Below are 15,893 nucleotides of genomic sequence, written 5' to 3' on the forward strand. Positions count from 1 at the left end.
CAAACATATCTGCAGGTTAATTCACTGAAAGTGGAGTTGCTGTCAGAGGGTTTGTGCTTTTGATATGCTGGTGAAGTGAAGTGAAGTGAAGTCGCTCAGTCGTGTCCGACTCTTTGTGACCCCATGGACTGTAGCCTACCAGGCTCCTCTGTCCATGGGATTTTCCAGGCAGTAGTACTGGAGTGGATTGCCATTTCCTTCTCCAGGGGATCTTCCCAAGCCAGGGATCGAACCCAGGTCTCCCACAGTGTAGATAGATGCTTAACCGTCTGAACCACCAGGGAAGTTTGATATGCTGGTTCAGTTCAGTTCAGTTCAGTCGCTCAGTCGTGTCCGACTCTTTTCGACCCCATGAACCGCAGCACGCCAAGCCTCCCTGGCGTGCTCCATCACCAACTCCCGGAGTTCACCCAGACTCATGTCCATCGAGTCAGTGATACCATCCAGCCATCTCATCCTCTGTGGTCCCCTTCTCCTCCTGCCCCCAATCCCTCCCAGCATCAGAGTCTTTTCCAGTGAGTCAACTCTTTGCATGAGGTGGCCAAAGTACTGGAGTTTCAGCTTTAGCATCATTCCTTCCAATGAACACCCAGGGCTATCTCCTTCAGAATGGACTGGTTGGATCTCCTTGCAGTGCAAGGGACTCTCAAGAGTCTTCTCCAACACCACAGTTCAAAAGCATCAATTCTTCGGCGCTCAGCTTTCTTCACAGTCCAACTCTCGCATCCATACATGACCACTGGAAAAACCATAGCCTTGACTAGACGGACCTTTGTTGGCAAAGTAATATCTCTGCTTTTGAATATGCTATCTAGGTTGGTCATAACTTTCCTTCCAAGGAGTAAGCGTCTTTTAATTTCATGGCTGCAGTCACCATCTGCAGTGATTTTGGAGCCCAAAAAAATAAAGTCTGACACTGTTTCCACTGTTTTCCCATCTATTTCCCATGAAATGATGGGACCAGATGCCATGATCTTCCTTTTCTGAATGTTGAGCTTTAAGCCAACTTTTTCACTCTCCTCTTTCACTTTCATCAAGAGGCTTTTTAGTTCCTCTTCACTTTCTGCCATAAGGGTGGTGTCATCTGCATATCTGAGGTTATTGCTATTTCTCCTGGCAGTCTTGATTCCAGCTTGTGCTTCTTCCAGCCCAGGGTTTCTCATGATGTACTCTGCATATAAGTTAAATAAGCAGGGTGACAATATACAGCCTTGACGTACTCCTTTTCCTATTTGGAACCAGTCTGTTGTTCCATGTCCAGTTCTAACTGTTGCTTCCTGACCTGCATATAGGTTTCTCAAGAGGCAGGTCAGATGGTCTGGTATTCCCATCTCTTTCAGAATTTCCCACAGTTTCTTGTGATCCACACAGTCAAAGGCTTTGGCATAGTCAATAAAGCAGAAATCGATATTTTTCTGGAACTCTCTTGCTTTTTCCATGATCCAGCGGATGTTGGCAATTTGATCTCTGGTTCCTCTGCCTTTTCTAAAACCAGCTTGAACGTCAGGAAGTTCACGGTTCACGTATTGCTGAAGTCTGGCTTGGAGAATTTTGAGCATTACTTTACTAGCGTGTGAGATGAGTGCAATTGTGCAGTAGTTTGAGCATTCTTTGGCATTGCCTTTCTTTGGGATTGGAATGAAAACTGACCTTTTCCAGTCCTGTGGCCACTGCTGAGTTTTCCAAATTTGCTGGCATATTGAGTGCAGCACTTTCACAGCATCATCTTTCAGGATTTGGAATAGCTCAACTGGAATTCCATCACCTCCACTAGCTTTGTTCGTAGTGATGATGCTTTCTAAGGCCCACATGACTTCACATTCCAGGATGTCTGGCTCTAGGTGAGTGATTACACCATCGTGATTATCTTGGTCGTGAAGATCTTTTTTGTACAGTTCTGTGTATTCTTGCCACCTCTTAATATCTTCTACCTCTGTTAGGATATGCTGGTAGCAGTGACTAAATTGTCCTCCAGCAAGACTGCAGTGGTTCACACTCTTGTAACAGCACATCAGAATATATGTTTCTCCAACAGTCTATTAAACTTTTTCCATGCTATGTTTATTTTTAAAATAATGGTTATGAACACCCTATCAGAGAGTTGCCTTTTCAAGAGATAGGGTGACACTGCAGTTTGTCTTAGTAAATGAAACAAATGACCAAAGATTAATTCCCTTTTATTCATGATCGTTTACTCAGTTGAGTCCACAGCCTTCACCTATGCCTAGTCCTGGGTATGAGGGCTAGAAAGATCTGTGACTTGATCCCTGTCCCCAGGCAGCTCACCGTGTAGAGGGAGCCGCAGAGGAGAAACGACCGTGATAGTGGGGGGCGCCGTTTGTGTTCCGCACAATTGCAGAGAATGGAATAACTGAACAGGGGAAGGGTTGCTGGATGTCTTAGGAAGCGTTGCCAGGATCTCTTGATCGTGTTAAACTTGAGGGGGAGTGTCATCCCGGAAGCAGCCAGTTGGAGAGGAGGAAGCCAGGCTCCTCCATGTGGATTCCGGGCCACTGGAAGCCTTTCTGGAGGTTGCCGCGGGCACCTCCCTGCAGAACTGCCGGCTGCATGCGGGAAATCGGCGGGCTGTGATTGGAGGGACGTTGCTGGTGGGGATAATGAACCCGGTAGTGTCGGCAGAGGCGATTGGCCGCACCCTGCTGCAGTGAGAATGCAGGCTTGGATGCTCGGGTGCTCACCGGTGTGATGCTGCTCCTTAGTTCAGAGAGGACAAGCTGACTGATCGGAAGCTAGAAGAAGTTGGCTTCTGCCTCAGGAGAGGTCTCTCGGGCCGTCAGCCTTTTCTGTCTGTCTGTCTTTTTTTTTTTTTTTTTTTTTTTTTTTGCCAAAAAGCCAAACCTTTGATCACAGTCCACCTGCAAAAGTGAATTTTGATTGGAAGAAGCTCCAGCGGCTCTCTCGTGGCCAGCAACCCCCCCGACGGGGCTGTCAGTGAGCTGCTTTGCAGGCCAGGCACGACAGCAGTGAGAAGGCAGGACGCAGCCACGACAGGCAGAGCTGCCAGCCCTCCCAACTTCTCAGGCTAGTCATCCAAGCAGCTGTGTAGCCAGAGACCTTCGGTGTTGTGGTCACAGCCCTCAAAAGTGAGCGGTCACTGGCGGCAACGTGGGGAGTAAGCCGGAATGTTTCAGATGCTGTGGCGTTTTCTGTCTAGCTTTTTCCCCAGGGCCGGGTGCCAAGGCTCCAGAGAGGGCAGCGGGAATGAAGTCAGAGGCACCCCGGCCCCGGCTCAGAGAGACCAGATGCCAAGCTTTTTGGGGAAGCAGGACGGAAGGGCTGAGGCCACGGAAAAGAGACCCACCATCTTGCTGGTGGTCGGACCTGCAGAGCAATTTCCTAAGGTAATGGCAATGTCGAGAGGACCTCCTAGGTGAGGGGCTGACCTGGAGAAAGCTGGAGAGTGGGGAAGGAAGAGAAAACTTATGAATGAATTCATGTGGTACCAGGGGCCTGGGGAGAAGTGTTAGACAGTAAAGAAGCCCAACTTTAGTCCGGTTTTCCTGTGGCTGCTGCACCAGCTTGATTACCTTATGTGACCACTTCAGTGGCCATTTGAGGAAGGAAGGTGGAATGCAATGGGAGATAAACCCTAGGATGTATCACTGTGGCCCCAGAAAGCCATTTGAAAGGAAGGGGCAGTTACAGTGTGTCTTAGGTATTAGCATTTTAAACAGCTCAGGGAGGACAGACCTCAAGTGGGCCACAGAGCAAACCTTCAAAGGTGAACCCAGGTGCTGGGAACTAGGGAGGACCAGCCTGTCCTGCATCCCAAAGGTCAGACCCTCTGCCTTGGTGGGCAGAGGACCCGTCTTACCATTCCATTGGAGAGGAGGGGAGCAGGGGGGCAGAATTGAGGCTGAAGGCTCAGGGCGCAGAGGCCGGTAGTCCTCTGGAGTCCTAAGGTCTGCTGAGTGCGGGGGTCTTCCATCCATCTCACGCCATGAGTATGGGTTATGTCATCTGATCCCCTCAAGAGCCAGGGTAAGTGGTAGCATCCCCATTTCACAGATGAGGAAACTGAGGTGGAGAAAGGTTAAGTAATTTTCCCAGGATTAAACAATAAAGGAAGGGAAGGGGTGAGATTTCACTCTAGTCTACCTGGAACTTTGCCCTGTACTGCCTCACCTTCCCTTAAGAAAGCCACAGGGACTACTCCGGTTCTGTTCAGGATTAGAACCGAAAGGCTGCTTGGCTGGATTTCTCCCGCCCAAGGTAGCAATGCCGTGTTTACCTCCCGAGCCTTGGTTACTCTGAATTTTTTCTCCTTTCTCAAGGTAAAAATCAACTGGAAAAAGGAAGGAGAGTCTGCCCTATGTGCGGCACACTGCAGAGTCCAGAAAAGGCTCTGCTGGGTTGAACTGCTGCGTTTATGAAACAGATGTTCATGTTTACTTTGCTCAGTGGGAGGGACCTTTTTAAAAAAAAAAATTATTTCTTTGCCTGCCCTGGGGCTTAGTTGCGGCATGCAGTATCTTCAGTTGAGGTATGTGGGATCTAGTTCCCTGACCAGGGATCAAACCCAGGCCTCCTACGTTGGAATATGAAGTCTTAGCCCCTGGACCACCAGGGAAGTCCCAGGAGGGACTTTTGATGACACAACTTTTGCCGTGGTTGCAGGTTAAGCAATGAGAAAAATCTTTAGTCTGTGTTCAACCACTGGCAGCGGGGGTCTGAGCGTCTGTACTGTGCCTGAGGCATGGCAGGTGTCGCTGTCGACCTTTCAATCATTTTAGAGGCGCCTGGAAATGGCTGCAGGGTTATCTGTTGGAAGGAACTTTTATCTCCAGACCTGCTTGCTTACAGTCAAGGGATTATGGGACTGGCTGGCTCCCTTTTAAATTCACTACTTTTTACTTTAATAATTAACTGCTCCATTTCCCAGACTCATACTAACTGGCACCCCTTGCCAGTCCTCCCCCCTCTGCCTGGGCTGGCTGGCATTAGAACTCTCTGTTCTGAACAGCTTCTTTCCTGACCTACAGAATTGGGAGCAAGGCGGGCTGGAACGTAAGACCCACACCTCTCACTGGCACTTCTCCCCAAAAGGGACATGAATCAGCTGGCTGGGGCTCGGGGGAGCCCCAAGAGGGAGGTGGATCAGCCGGTTTGATTTGAAGCAAGCAGGAAAGCACAGCTGGGCAGTGTGGACCCTTTAAAGGCAGATAACGAAGAACTGGAATAGTGGTTCAGCAGTGTGTCCTCTTCCAGCGCAGCTGCTCTTGAAAGTAGAGGGTTAGGGGTTGTGATCATTGGCTGGTGGGGCCTGGCTCGCTGTTTCTCTGCCATTTCTCTCAGGCAGAGGCTGCCGCAACTGCATGGGAACCTGGTGGAAACATTCACTTTGGTTCTCAGGCTTCTCAGTTTCCCAGCATTGCTTCTCTGTTTAATTCTCACTTCCCTCTTTTAAATATGTCTGCTAGTGAGTCAGGTTCCTGCAAGTTTTTATTCTAGGAACTGTTCCAGTTTCCACCCTTTATCTTTGTCTTCCAGTTGATCTGCAGTTGGAGAAGAAATCCTTTAGTCTGGAGTGGGAGGTACCCCAAGCTGCATTCAAGCTTTCAAATCCTGAGGGGCCGTCTCCTCAGAAGCTCAGAGAATTTTTGCTCATTGTGTGTCTAATTGCCAAGTGCAGCTCCAGTGGAAACCGGCTCCACTGGGCTGTCATGGCAACCCGATCATCAAATGACACTGCAACCGCGGTAGCACATGAGGCTCTGAGAGCCTTATGGGTGGGCGGGGCTAGAGTAGCCGGATGCTGGCAAGGCTCCTTCGCATATTAATATTTTGGACTTGGTCTGAGTCATCGGAGGGGGGCGGCGGAAATGCTTTATGAGCTAATGCCACACTCCCATAGGTACTCTACTTGCCCTGTTCTTACTCATGGTATTCCAGCTCTTGAGGGAAGCACCTGTTTCTCTGGAATGAAACAGTAGTAGAACAAGGAAAGCCTGTGGGGTCGGCACGTTGGCAGGTCTGAAGGTAAGAAAATGCTCGTGAGAGGAACTGCAGATTAAGGGAAGTGGAATACCACTGAATTCTCAGGGATCGGGAGTGACTGTCGTCATTTCCCAGGACTAGTTGTTAGAGGAATGGACTTTGGAAGAAAAGAGACAAAAGTGGATCTAGGTCACAAAATTAGAACAGGTAAAGAGAGCAGAGGAGGGGGAAGAGTGCATTATACTCAAGGATCCAGAAACACCTGGGGCTGATGTCAAACATCAGGAACTGAACTGGTGTCAAACATCCTACTTTATGAACCTTTTTTTTTTGGCCATGCCACGTGACATGGGTTTCCGTGGAGGCTCAGATGGTAAAGAATCTGCCTGAAATGCAGGAGACCCGTCTTCAATCCCTGGGCTGGGAAGATCCCCTGGAGAACTGAATGGCAACCCCCTCCAGGGTTCTTGCCTGGAGAATCCCATGGACAAAGGACAAAACCGCAGGCTGCAGTCCATGGGGTTACAAAGAATCAGACACAACCGAGCAACTACGCTTTCACTCTCGTGTGACATGTGGGATCTTAGTGCCCCAACCAGGGATTGAACCCGTGCCCCCCCGCAGTGGAAGCAGAGCCCTAACCACCAAACCGCCAGGCACGTCCCGAGCCCTGCTTTATTCTTCCTTATTTGTATTTCCCACCTATGTGTTCAGCACTGTAACAGGTAGAGTTTCTTGTGGCTTTTTTTTTTTTTTTTTTTTTTAAAGCTAAGTCTAAAATTGCTCCCCCACACCTGCCACCTCCCATGTGAGGTCCGGCTCATTGTAATGCTCAGGGTCAGTCTGAGGAAGTGTTCTTTTGAAACTGAATTCTAAAATCTCTTTATGGCAGTGTCAGGCTTGGGTGCTGATTTAAGTGGCTGTTGTAACAAGAGCCAGGCCCCGGGTGAGCCTCAGCCCCGCCGCCAGCTGGCTCTCGGGCCTGAGCAAACCAGGTGGCCTCTCCTGGTCTGATTCTTCTTCTCAGAGATTAAGAGGTCACCCCAGGGCCCCTCTGGGGCCCAGTGTCTGTCATTCCAGGAAAAGAACATTTGCCTTGGAACTCCAGGTGCCTGGAGGTCTCAACTAGGAAGCTGCCATTTCTGTGTGACAGAAGAACTCTGCATGACCTGTGCAACTCAGAGCGGGGGGTGGTGGATGGTTTAAATAAACAACCAAATGCCAGTGTGCGTTTGTCCAGTGAAGACATTCTGTTGGACGTGAACACGGTTGCAAAACAGAAATACGTTGGAGCTCTTTTTTAAGAATAACATTGGAATAGAATTAATATAAGCATTGTTAAGATTACATCTTGACAAGCACATGTAGAACTTTTCAGAGAACATTTCTGACCCTGGTGGTACCATTGGTCTGTAGGATGATGAGCTCTGTTATGATCAGGAAGATTCCATTCTGTTTATTGTAGAAGATAGTTGCCCTTGTTTGATGAAAATATGATAACACATTTACAGGAGATTTGGAAAATATACAACAAGGTTACATATAGATCATTCCTTATATGTTAAATATTGATTTCACTTTCATATGACTTTGTTTTCAAATCTCTTCTCAGGTTTGTAAATATGTCATAAAACTCAGTGGTACCAAAACAAAACAAAAAAAGCCCTCAGTGGTACAGTTATGTTTACCACCATTATTTGAAAAACATAGTTTAGTAGAAAATGAACATCTCTAACTTAACAACTTATTCGTTCAGTCAAAATATTTGCCATTTTGTATTGGAAGGATTACAGTCATCATTGAAATGAGACACTTCAACAGATCTGTGTAATTTGTTTTCATTTCAGAAGCACACATGAATAATTTTGAAAAGGAAGATCAGCAGTTAAAGTTCAGCTTTTTTACTTATAAATGTGAACTTCCTTTAAAATAAAAGTAATAATACAGTATCTTGTTGAGGTAGGCAAAATGCCCTGCGGACTCTTTATTTGCAGACACTTGGGAAACCAAACCTAAGGTCTTCATTGAGAATGGTCATGTTTGTTACTTGGGGTCTTAGAGCCCTGCCAAGGATGATTCATTCATTCAGAAACTGCTTCTATCAGGCACCTTCCGTGATCAAGGCAAGGGCTCATTCCAGACAAGGAGGTACAATGGCCCTGCCTTCGGGGACCCCAACAGTAGAGATAAGATGTATGTTAAAATAGCCCTAAAGTAGAACATTCTGGATTGGGTGGCTTAACAGACATCTGAGTGACTTGGATTTAGGTGGAGGCTGAGGAGGCATTTGCCCAAATAATCCTGAGCTGCCTCTGAGTACACCATTGGATCCACCCAAGTGAATGGATAAAACAGCCCAAGACCTGTTTTTACAGACTTACCCTGAGATCTCTTTGGAAGGGCTGAAACATGGGGTTAGCCAAGAAGTTCTTTCAGGTTTTTCTGTAACCTCTCACAAGAAAGCCAAACGAACTTTTTGGCCAACCCCATAATATAAGTTCCTAAAATCTGTTTTATACTGATGTACATAAGCATCAGCATCTTGTTTTCAGAACCTTTTTCAAGTTCTTAACAAAAAGCTTTTTAGTGAATTTAAGAAGTTCCTTTCACTTTTGTGGATCAACAAATGATAAAAATCCGTTTTTAACCCATCCTAGTAGTGAGGTTTTGTCTATATTAGGAAGTGGTGCACTGTAGATGGAACAAGGCGAGACGGATTCCTTTTTCATCTCTGTGATGAAATTCATCTCTGCAGCATGAATCTGACAACTTCAGTGCGAAGGGATGAGGTGGAGGTGGCGGGGTGGCCCTTAAATAAAGATCAGATCTTGACTCTCCAGGACCTGAGATTTTTTTTTTTTTCTCATCCTCACCTAAAAGGGGTGTTCTAGGGCAGTGTTGTTCAGTAGAACTTTCTGTGGTGATGGAAATGCTCGGTGAATACTTGTGACTGTCAAGCTATGCAACCCATGCAGAAGGAAGTGAATTTTTAATTTCATTTCATTTTGACTTATTTAAAATTGAGGACTTCCTTGGTGGTCCAGTGGTTAAGACCCCCTGCATTGGAGACAAGGGTTCCATCCCTGATTGGGGAACTTAAGATCCCCACATGTTGCGATGCAATAAATTAATGAAAATAAAAATGCAAAACTTCTGTATTGAGCAGCACGGTTCTAAGCTGAAAAGCTCCAATCCTCTGAACTTTGGAGTGTTCTGAGTGAACGTGGACTCTGAAAACTACTTCCGTGGGTCCTGAGTGAGGCTCAGGCTGACCCTAGATTGGTGCTGCTAAGGCGTCCCCCCAGCACAGTGACCTTAGCCTAGGGTGTCCTCTTCCTGCCGCCCCCCCACCACCACGTCAGCCTCTCCACACTTGGTGGGGTCTCCAGGCCAAACCTGCAGAAGGGGTGCTCATGTGCAAGGTGGCCTGGGAAAGAAAGGTCCCTGGAGCCAGCCAGCTCAGGAGCAGCTCCGGGACAGATGAATGAGCCCCCCTACAATCCCATGGGACCCCTCCCAGCATCTCCCTACCACCCCTGACTTTCTGCCCTCACAGCTAAACTGGACACATTCAGTAAGCCCTGATTTGATCTCTGCCTCCACTAATTTTTCTGCTGGAAATGATTTACTAAGGGGAGAAACTACGGTATTGTGTGACGCGTTTGGGGACCTTGTAGAAAAAAACAGGCCAGAGCCAGTTTGTTTGTTTGGAGGGGTTGGCAGCTGGTGCGTGAAGGTTTGTTTGGGGGACAGGGCCAAATGCGCTGCCTGTCTCGGAAGGGTTAACCGGGGAGCGGGTGACGTCAGTCTTGATCTTCATCCCCTGGCACTGGGGCAGTGCCCGCCTCCTCGCGGGGCTGTGTGCTCATTGGCTGTTGGCTGGAAGTACAGTGAGCAGACTTTTTTTTTTCAATTAAGCCAAAGGGCAGGGCTGAGGCAGCCAATGACAGCTGCGCCCCAGCATATCTTGTGCGAGTGCGCCGGGGCCAGGCAGCGTTCCCGGCGTCCACGCCGCCTGAAGCAGCTCCCGCCGGCATGCTCTGCCTGTGCCTCTATGTGCCCCTCATCGGGGAGGCCCAGACCGAATTCCAGTACTTCGAATCCAAGGGGCTTCCTGCCGAGCTGAAGTCCATCTTCAAACTCAGCGTCTTTATCCCCTCCCAGGAGTTCTCCACCTACCGCCAGTGGAAGCAGGTCTGTACTGGGATGCAGAAGGCAGGCAGGCAGGCATTTCATCAGCGTTGACTCAGTGAAGGCCCGAGCTGGTAGAGGGTCCCATGCCTCCGGCTCACTTGATTTCCAGCCATGCCAGTTTTTCCCCAGCAGGCGCGTGGCTGTAGCCGGCTACAGGGCTGCGTCACGGGAGAGACTAGCTCTCATGTGACTTCCAAGGGAGGCTGGAATTATAGAGGAGGCACTTGTGGAAGAGGGAAAGGACTTTTCTTGCGGAGAGTGGGTGCAGGGCAGTGCAGGGCCAGAAAGTGGGGGCACGGTCTGGCTGCTGCGGGGGTATTTCTCTGAGCGGGGGGGCAGAGAGGGGGAGGGCAGAGGCCCCTCGTTGGAGGCACAGGAGTTGGAACTGTGACTGCAGAGGCTGGAGGTGACAGGACTGTGCTCTGGGTGAAACAGAACAACAGGCAGGGGTGAGGGGACCTTCCTAGGGGGTCTCTTTGGAGCCAGAGGCAGCAGAGATCATTACCATTTTAAATATGGGGAAACAGCTACAGCATCTGAGAGGGTCACCTCCTCCTACTGGGACACCCCAGCTTCGCCGGTCATCAGACCCCTGTGGAGGTCAGAGAGTGTGCAGGGGGTGATGACGTGCTTATCCTAGGAAAGAGACCAGACTAGGGTAGAAGCAAGGGTTTAGACTGTTTGAAACCAGCCGCATGAACATGTGCTTGGGTTGTCTGTACCCCGGCACCCACCCAACAAGGCACATGGATCACATTGGTGCCAGAGCAACGCAGATTCCAGCAAGCTTCGTTCCTCGCATTCACCTCCTCCCTAAATGACATGCAGGTTCTACTTCCACTCCTCTCATAAAGCTAGGATGATTACCTGTACGTAATCTGTGTCATTCTTGGTGGAGAGCAGAAATGCCTGCAGGAAGTTAACCCGAGTCCAGAGAGTTGATGGAACATGTACCAGCGTCTGTCTCACATTCCAGCCACACCCCCGAGCTGGTTTTTGGATCATGTTAAGTGACACAGTATCTGGAGAGGACCAGCTAGCCAATGATCCATCAATTTCCAAATCCACCAGCTCAGAAGACTTGGAAACCCACAGTGGTTTGTGGATAGAGGATGTTATTTCTCGCTGAGAGAATTGGGCAACATGAGGAGACTATAGCCATTTTCCTTAGAAGATTTTTCGGTCCTAGTTTTGGGGTGTTGCTGGGTTGGAGTGACTCATGTATGTTCCCCACCTTCTTGAGATTAACCTTTACAATGGCAGCAGGCTCTCTCAATGGGGAGGTGACTGGAATCCAGCAGGCCTGGCTTGAATGCCGCCTCCCACTTCCCTAGCTGCATGACCTTGGATAAATTACTTAGCCCTCAGAACTTCTGTTTCCAACTCTGAAAGTGAGGGGAGTGCTAGACCCCCACCTCTTAGAGCTATTTGCAAGGATTCACCGGGTTACTCAAGGTAAAGCATTTAGCAGGACCTGGGGCACAAGCCACGTGCTTGTGCTTTTGTGGAGAACTTCCAGTTGCTGAGCATCCAGAACGGGCTGCAGTGCTTGAACCAAGCTCATCTCTAAGCGCAGGTGCAGACTTCTGGACCCTCACTGCCAAGGAAAGGGTCTCTTAAAGGCCCCTTGGGTTACCGAACTATTCCTGAGTCAAGCTGCCCTGCTTTCCAGGGCCTGGTTAATAAGGAAGCTGAGGTTGGTTATAGCATCTGGCTCCCCCGAGATCTGAGACAGTCAGCGCCTTCGAGCTCAGGCCCAAAAATAGTTCCTGTGGGTGGTAGCACTTCCCCAGCCTCCACAGTTCTCTCTGACGGCGTCTCCACCAAGCAGGCATTGGCAGGGGCCAGCTCTGCCCTGTACCTTTACCCGGGTCGCCCCCAACTGTTCTTGGGCCAGTGCCACTTTTAAGGATAAAAGCGCCAGCTGCAGAGTTTCTGCTGAAATCTGGAGCTCCGGGGCCACCCTGCATGTGGGCAGAGGGCATGTGGGGCTGAGGCCAGACTCCAGGGACAGTGCTGCAGGGAGCTGGGCAGCTAACCTGGTGAACCCAGAAAGGCTCAAGCCCACCACTGTTGGCCTCTGTCTGAAGGGCTTCTCTCGGGGACTGATTTTTTCCCTTGTCGATCGCGAGGGAAGCATGGCCGGCCCTCGGACATCCAGGCGGTGACCCTGGGAGTGGAGGAGGGGAAGTGTCTCTGGTCACCGGGCCACCTCATGGATGAGCAGTTGTTTTCCCAAGGACGGGGCGCCATAGGCGGGAGAAGCTGGTGTTTGAGCCCAGGGATGAAACCTTTCTTTTTCTTTTCTTTTCTTTTCTAGAAAATCGTACAAGCTGGCGACAAAGACCTGGATGGGCAGCTAGACTTCGAAGAGTTCGTCCACTATCTCCAAGATCACGAGAAGAAACTGAGGCTGGTGTTCAAGAGTTTGGACAAAAAGAATGATGGTGAGCATTGGCCCGGGGCCAGCAGCTGCCCGGCAGTCCTGGGCCTCTGCACCAGGCTGGCCCCAGGTTCATGGCCTTTGTTGTTCCAGGGCGGATCGACGCCCAGGAGATCATGCAGTCCCTGCGGGACCTGGGGGTCAAGATATCTGAGCAGCAGGCAGAAAAAATCCTCAAGAGGTGAGTGCATGCGTAACCAGTCCCTTGGTTTGCTTTAACAAAAGTGTGACGAAAGAAAGATTCTTGGACTTGCTCCACAGTGCCATTCATTGTATTAACCCTGTTTCCATGAACTTTGGCTCCTGGTGGTTGGAAGGGATGAATAAGTAACCCCTCCCAGAGACTAGCCGCTCCCCAGGGTCCAGGTCAGCTCCCAGTGGAAGAATCACAAATCCCCGGGCAGGGTGCCCAACACCAGCCACTCTCGAAGAGAAAAGACTAGTGGGGAGATTTCAGTAGGTGAAAGGCGAGCAAGGAACACTCTTCTCTGCCTGGACATGCAGGGAGGGGCAGGGCTCACAGGGCTGCCCTCCAGTGAGGGGAACTTCCTCTTAACTTCACGCTCAGATGCACTGCCCCGAGTCAGCCCCAGGCAAATGGTGATCCTCGGGGCTGGGAACTCCCACCAGAGCAGCCCCTCAGTCGCTTCCTGTCCTCCCCACCCTCCTTAAGTCCCGGAGGGCCCAAAGCCAGCTGGCAGGCAGGTAGGGATGGCGGCCCCTGGCCCTCGCTCCCCTCACATGCAGAGCACCTCCTCACGCCATGCTGTGCCGTGTGCTTGCCTCACTAACCTCCGCTCAGAGCACTTATTGGTGTTGTTTTTCCTCTCTCCTCTGCATTCTCCTTTTGTCTGTCTGTCAGAATACGAACGGGCCACTTCTGGGGCCCTGTCACCTAGTAAGTATCCGTGTCACCCTGGGGACCTCTTCCTGCCTCCTTAACTTCTGTGCCTGATCAGATCGGGGTGCTCGTGGGCCATTACATCCCCATGTCTGTGCCAAGTGGGATGTGGAGCCACCTGGCCCCTTCTCCTCCGGGGCAGGGGCACCTTCCGTGGTCTCCTGGTGGCCACACGCCTGCCCTCGGCTCCCCTGGAGGTCGGTGGGGGTGGGTTGTGGCTGATAGATGGGGCCTGTGTCCACGTGGGTGACTGGGCACGTGTCTTACAGCATGGACAAAAACGGCACGATGACCATCGACTGGAACGAGTGGCGAGACTATCACCTCCTGCACCCTGTGGAGAACATCCCTGAGATCATCCTCTACTGGAAGCACTCCACGGTGAGTCCCGCCTCCCCTGGCCGGAAGGTGGTCTCTTCTCCCCGCGCCGCCCTCCCCCCTCCCCCGTCCAGTGGGTCCCATCTGCCCAGCATCAGCCCCCATCCTGCTGGGGGTTCCCGGCCTGCCGCCTCTTCCGCAGCAGGGCTGTTCACTCCTCTGCCAGCCCTCCAGGTGCTCCCTCCGTCTCCCACGTGCCAGCCAACCTAAACGGCCCCGCCCATTCCCCACAGATTCCCTCTGCCAGAAAGGGTACCCTCCTGTCACCCCCATTGCTGCCCAGTCTTCAGGGTCCACCCCTCTCGCTGAGCCCTCTGGTTTTCGCAAAGCCTCCTGGGAGGCAGTGGGAGCTGCCCGGTAAAGATCAAATAGCCGAGCTGTTAAGTGTCTCCCCCCTCCCCCACCCCAGTTTTTATGTCATTTCCCTCTGTGGCAAAAGAATACCTCCCCACTGCCACACACATACAGCCTCTTTCACCTCTGATCAGAAGCACACAGCACCCTTCGTGGTGGTGGCCCCGTTGACCCCCCTGTCCGCGTGCCCCCTCCATGCACAAGCATCCCTTTCTGCTGCTCCTTGCTGAGTACCCCCTGGTTGCAGTCCTAGCACCATCCCAGGCCACCAGCTCTAAGAGGGGAGGCCACAGGCGCCCCTCCTCCTCCGTCTCCCTCAGTGCCCCCAGGGGACGCCTGGCATCTTTGTGGGGTGAAATTAAGCGGACACCCCATGGGTAGGAGCCGGCTGCCCCCCAGGCTGGGCCTGTGCCCCCCGGGCTTGGGGCAGAGCTGGCTCTGCCAGCCGCCCCAGGGGAGAGGGCGCCTCTCAGGCAGCACAGCCCTCTCGTGTTTGCAGAAGCCTTGCATAACTCTCTGCCGGCGCGATCCGGTTACTCTTCGGGTTTCAGAAGAATTTTTACCCCAGTTACACATCGTGTTTCAGAAGAATTTTTACCCCTGACTTGATCCTTTGAGCACAGCCAGCCTGGCAATCCTCAGCTGAAATGCCTTTGTAAGCTGTTCTTGCAGGAGCCCCTAGTGGCATCTAGACGGGCTGTCCTCCTGGTTTTGTACCCGCATTTTTCCAGCTCTGCGTTCAGACCCTAACCCCGGCCTCTCTCTTCAAGGCCGCAGACGGTTCAGAGCTTTGCCACCTCCACAGAGTGGGGGTGGGGGGTGGGGGTGTGCAGATGGTGGTGGTTGCATTTTAGACAGTGGAAGGCAGTAGACGTAGCTGGCGGCTGGTAGTTCAGCCAGAAGCTTGGGAGCCTGCTTGATTTATCGGTGTTGGCGTTCCTCACAGATCTTTGATGTGGGTGAGAATCTGACAGTCCCCGATGAGTTCACGGTGGAGGAGAGGCAGACGGGGATGTGGTGGAGGCACCTGGTGGCCGGCGGTGGGGCGGGGGCTGTATCGAGAACCTGCACGGCCCCCCTGGACAGACTCAAGGTGCTCATGCAGGTATGTACGCAGGAAGACAGGCCCTGAGCCGCCTGTTTTCTCCTTGGGTTCTTTGGTCGGTGGCTTCCCTGCCCTTGTCTGGGGCCCTACTCTGGGCCCATACCTTTCTTAAGTCAGATTGGAGTTACTGCTCAGACCAGGGTGACATTAGATCCTGGCCCAGGTGACCTTTTGCGCATTGCTGATCTAATTTTATCTGAGGCTCTTAAGCCAGGAGTCACATTACAGGGCTGTAATGTGGGCAGCTGACCCCGGTGAGAACTGGGGTGTGGCAGGAACCTGTCGCCTTATGTACATCTTATGTAGACCACTGCTTGAGGGGCTGTGCAAGCTGATCCTCACCTGGCCCAGACGCTAGTCCCCTGGCCGAGTGCCCGATTCCAAGTCCACAGGGCAGAGATAAGCTGAACGCACGTCAGGGGCAGGGTTGTGAAATCGACCTGCCTGAGGACACACCATTGGATTTCAGTGTCATCTGAACAGTGGCCAGTCACCCTCTTGTTCCCTGACTGGTGTTCTGGCATTTTTTAATGCCAGGAACCCTGCTCAGAAAAGGTGTC

General features: G+C 51.3%; 1 protein-coding gene across 6 annotated transcripts in view; it reads left to right on the forward strand.

Moving 5' to 3' along the window:
* SLC25A25 (solute carrier family 25 member 25) overlaps positions 1-15,893 on the forward strand; it is a 36,547-nt gene that overhangs the window by 16,180 nt on the left and 4,474 nt on the right. Inside the window, exons 1-6 of one of the 6 annotated variants that reach the window (XM_055541263.1) lie at positions 3,096-3,362; positions 12,473-12,599; positions 12,689-12,776; positions 13,458-13,493; positions 13,766-13,877; positions 15,175-15,333. In XM_055541263.1, coding sequence (XP_055397238.1) covers positions 3,144-3,362; positions 12,473-12,599; positions 12,689-12,776; positions 13,458-13,493; positions 13,766-13,877; positions 15,175-15,333 — 741 coding nt within the window. In that variant the 5' untranslated portion in view covers positions 3,096-3,143. Of the gene's footprint in view, positions 1-3,095; positions 3,363-9,895; positions 10,153-12,472; positions 12,600-12,688; positions 12,777-13,457; positions 13,494-13,765; positions 13,878-15,174; positions 15,334-15,893 lie in introns of those variants that run through there. The other 5 variants (XM_055541261.1, XM_055541259.1, XM_055541265.1 and 2 more) reach the window with 5 other exon arrangements.

Source organism: Bubalus kerabau, chromosome 11 (genome assembly GCF_029407905.1).
Source record: "Bubalus kerabau isolate K-KA32 ecotype Philippines breed swamp buffalo chromosome 11, PCC_UOA_SB_1v2, whole genome shotgun sequence".
NCBI lineage: Eukaryota > Metazoa > Chordata > Mammalia > Artiodactyla > Bovidae > Bubalus > Bubalus kerabau.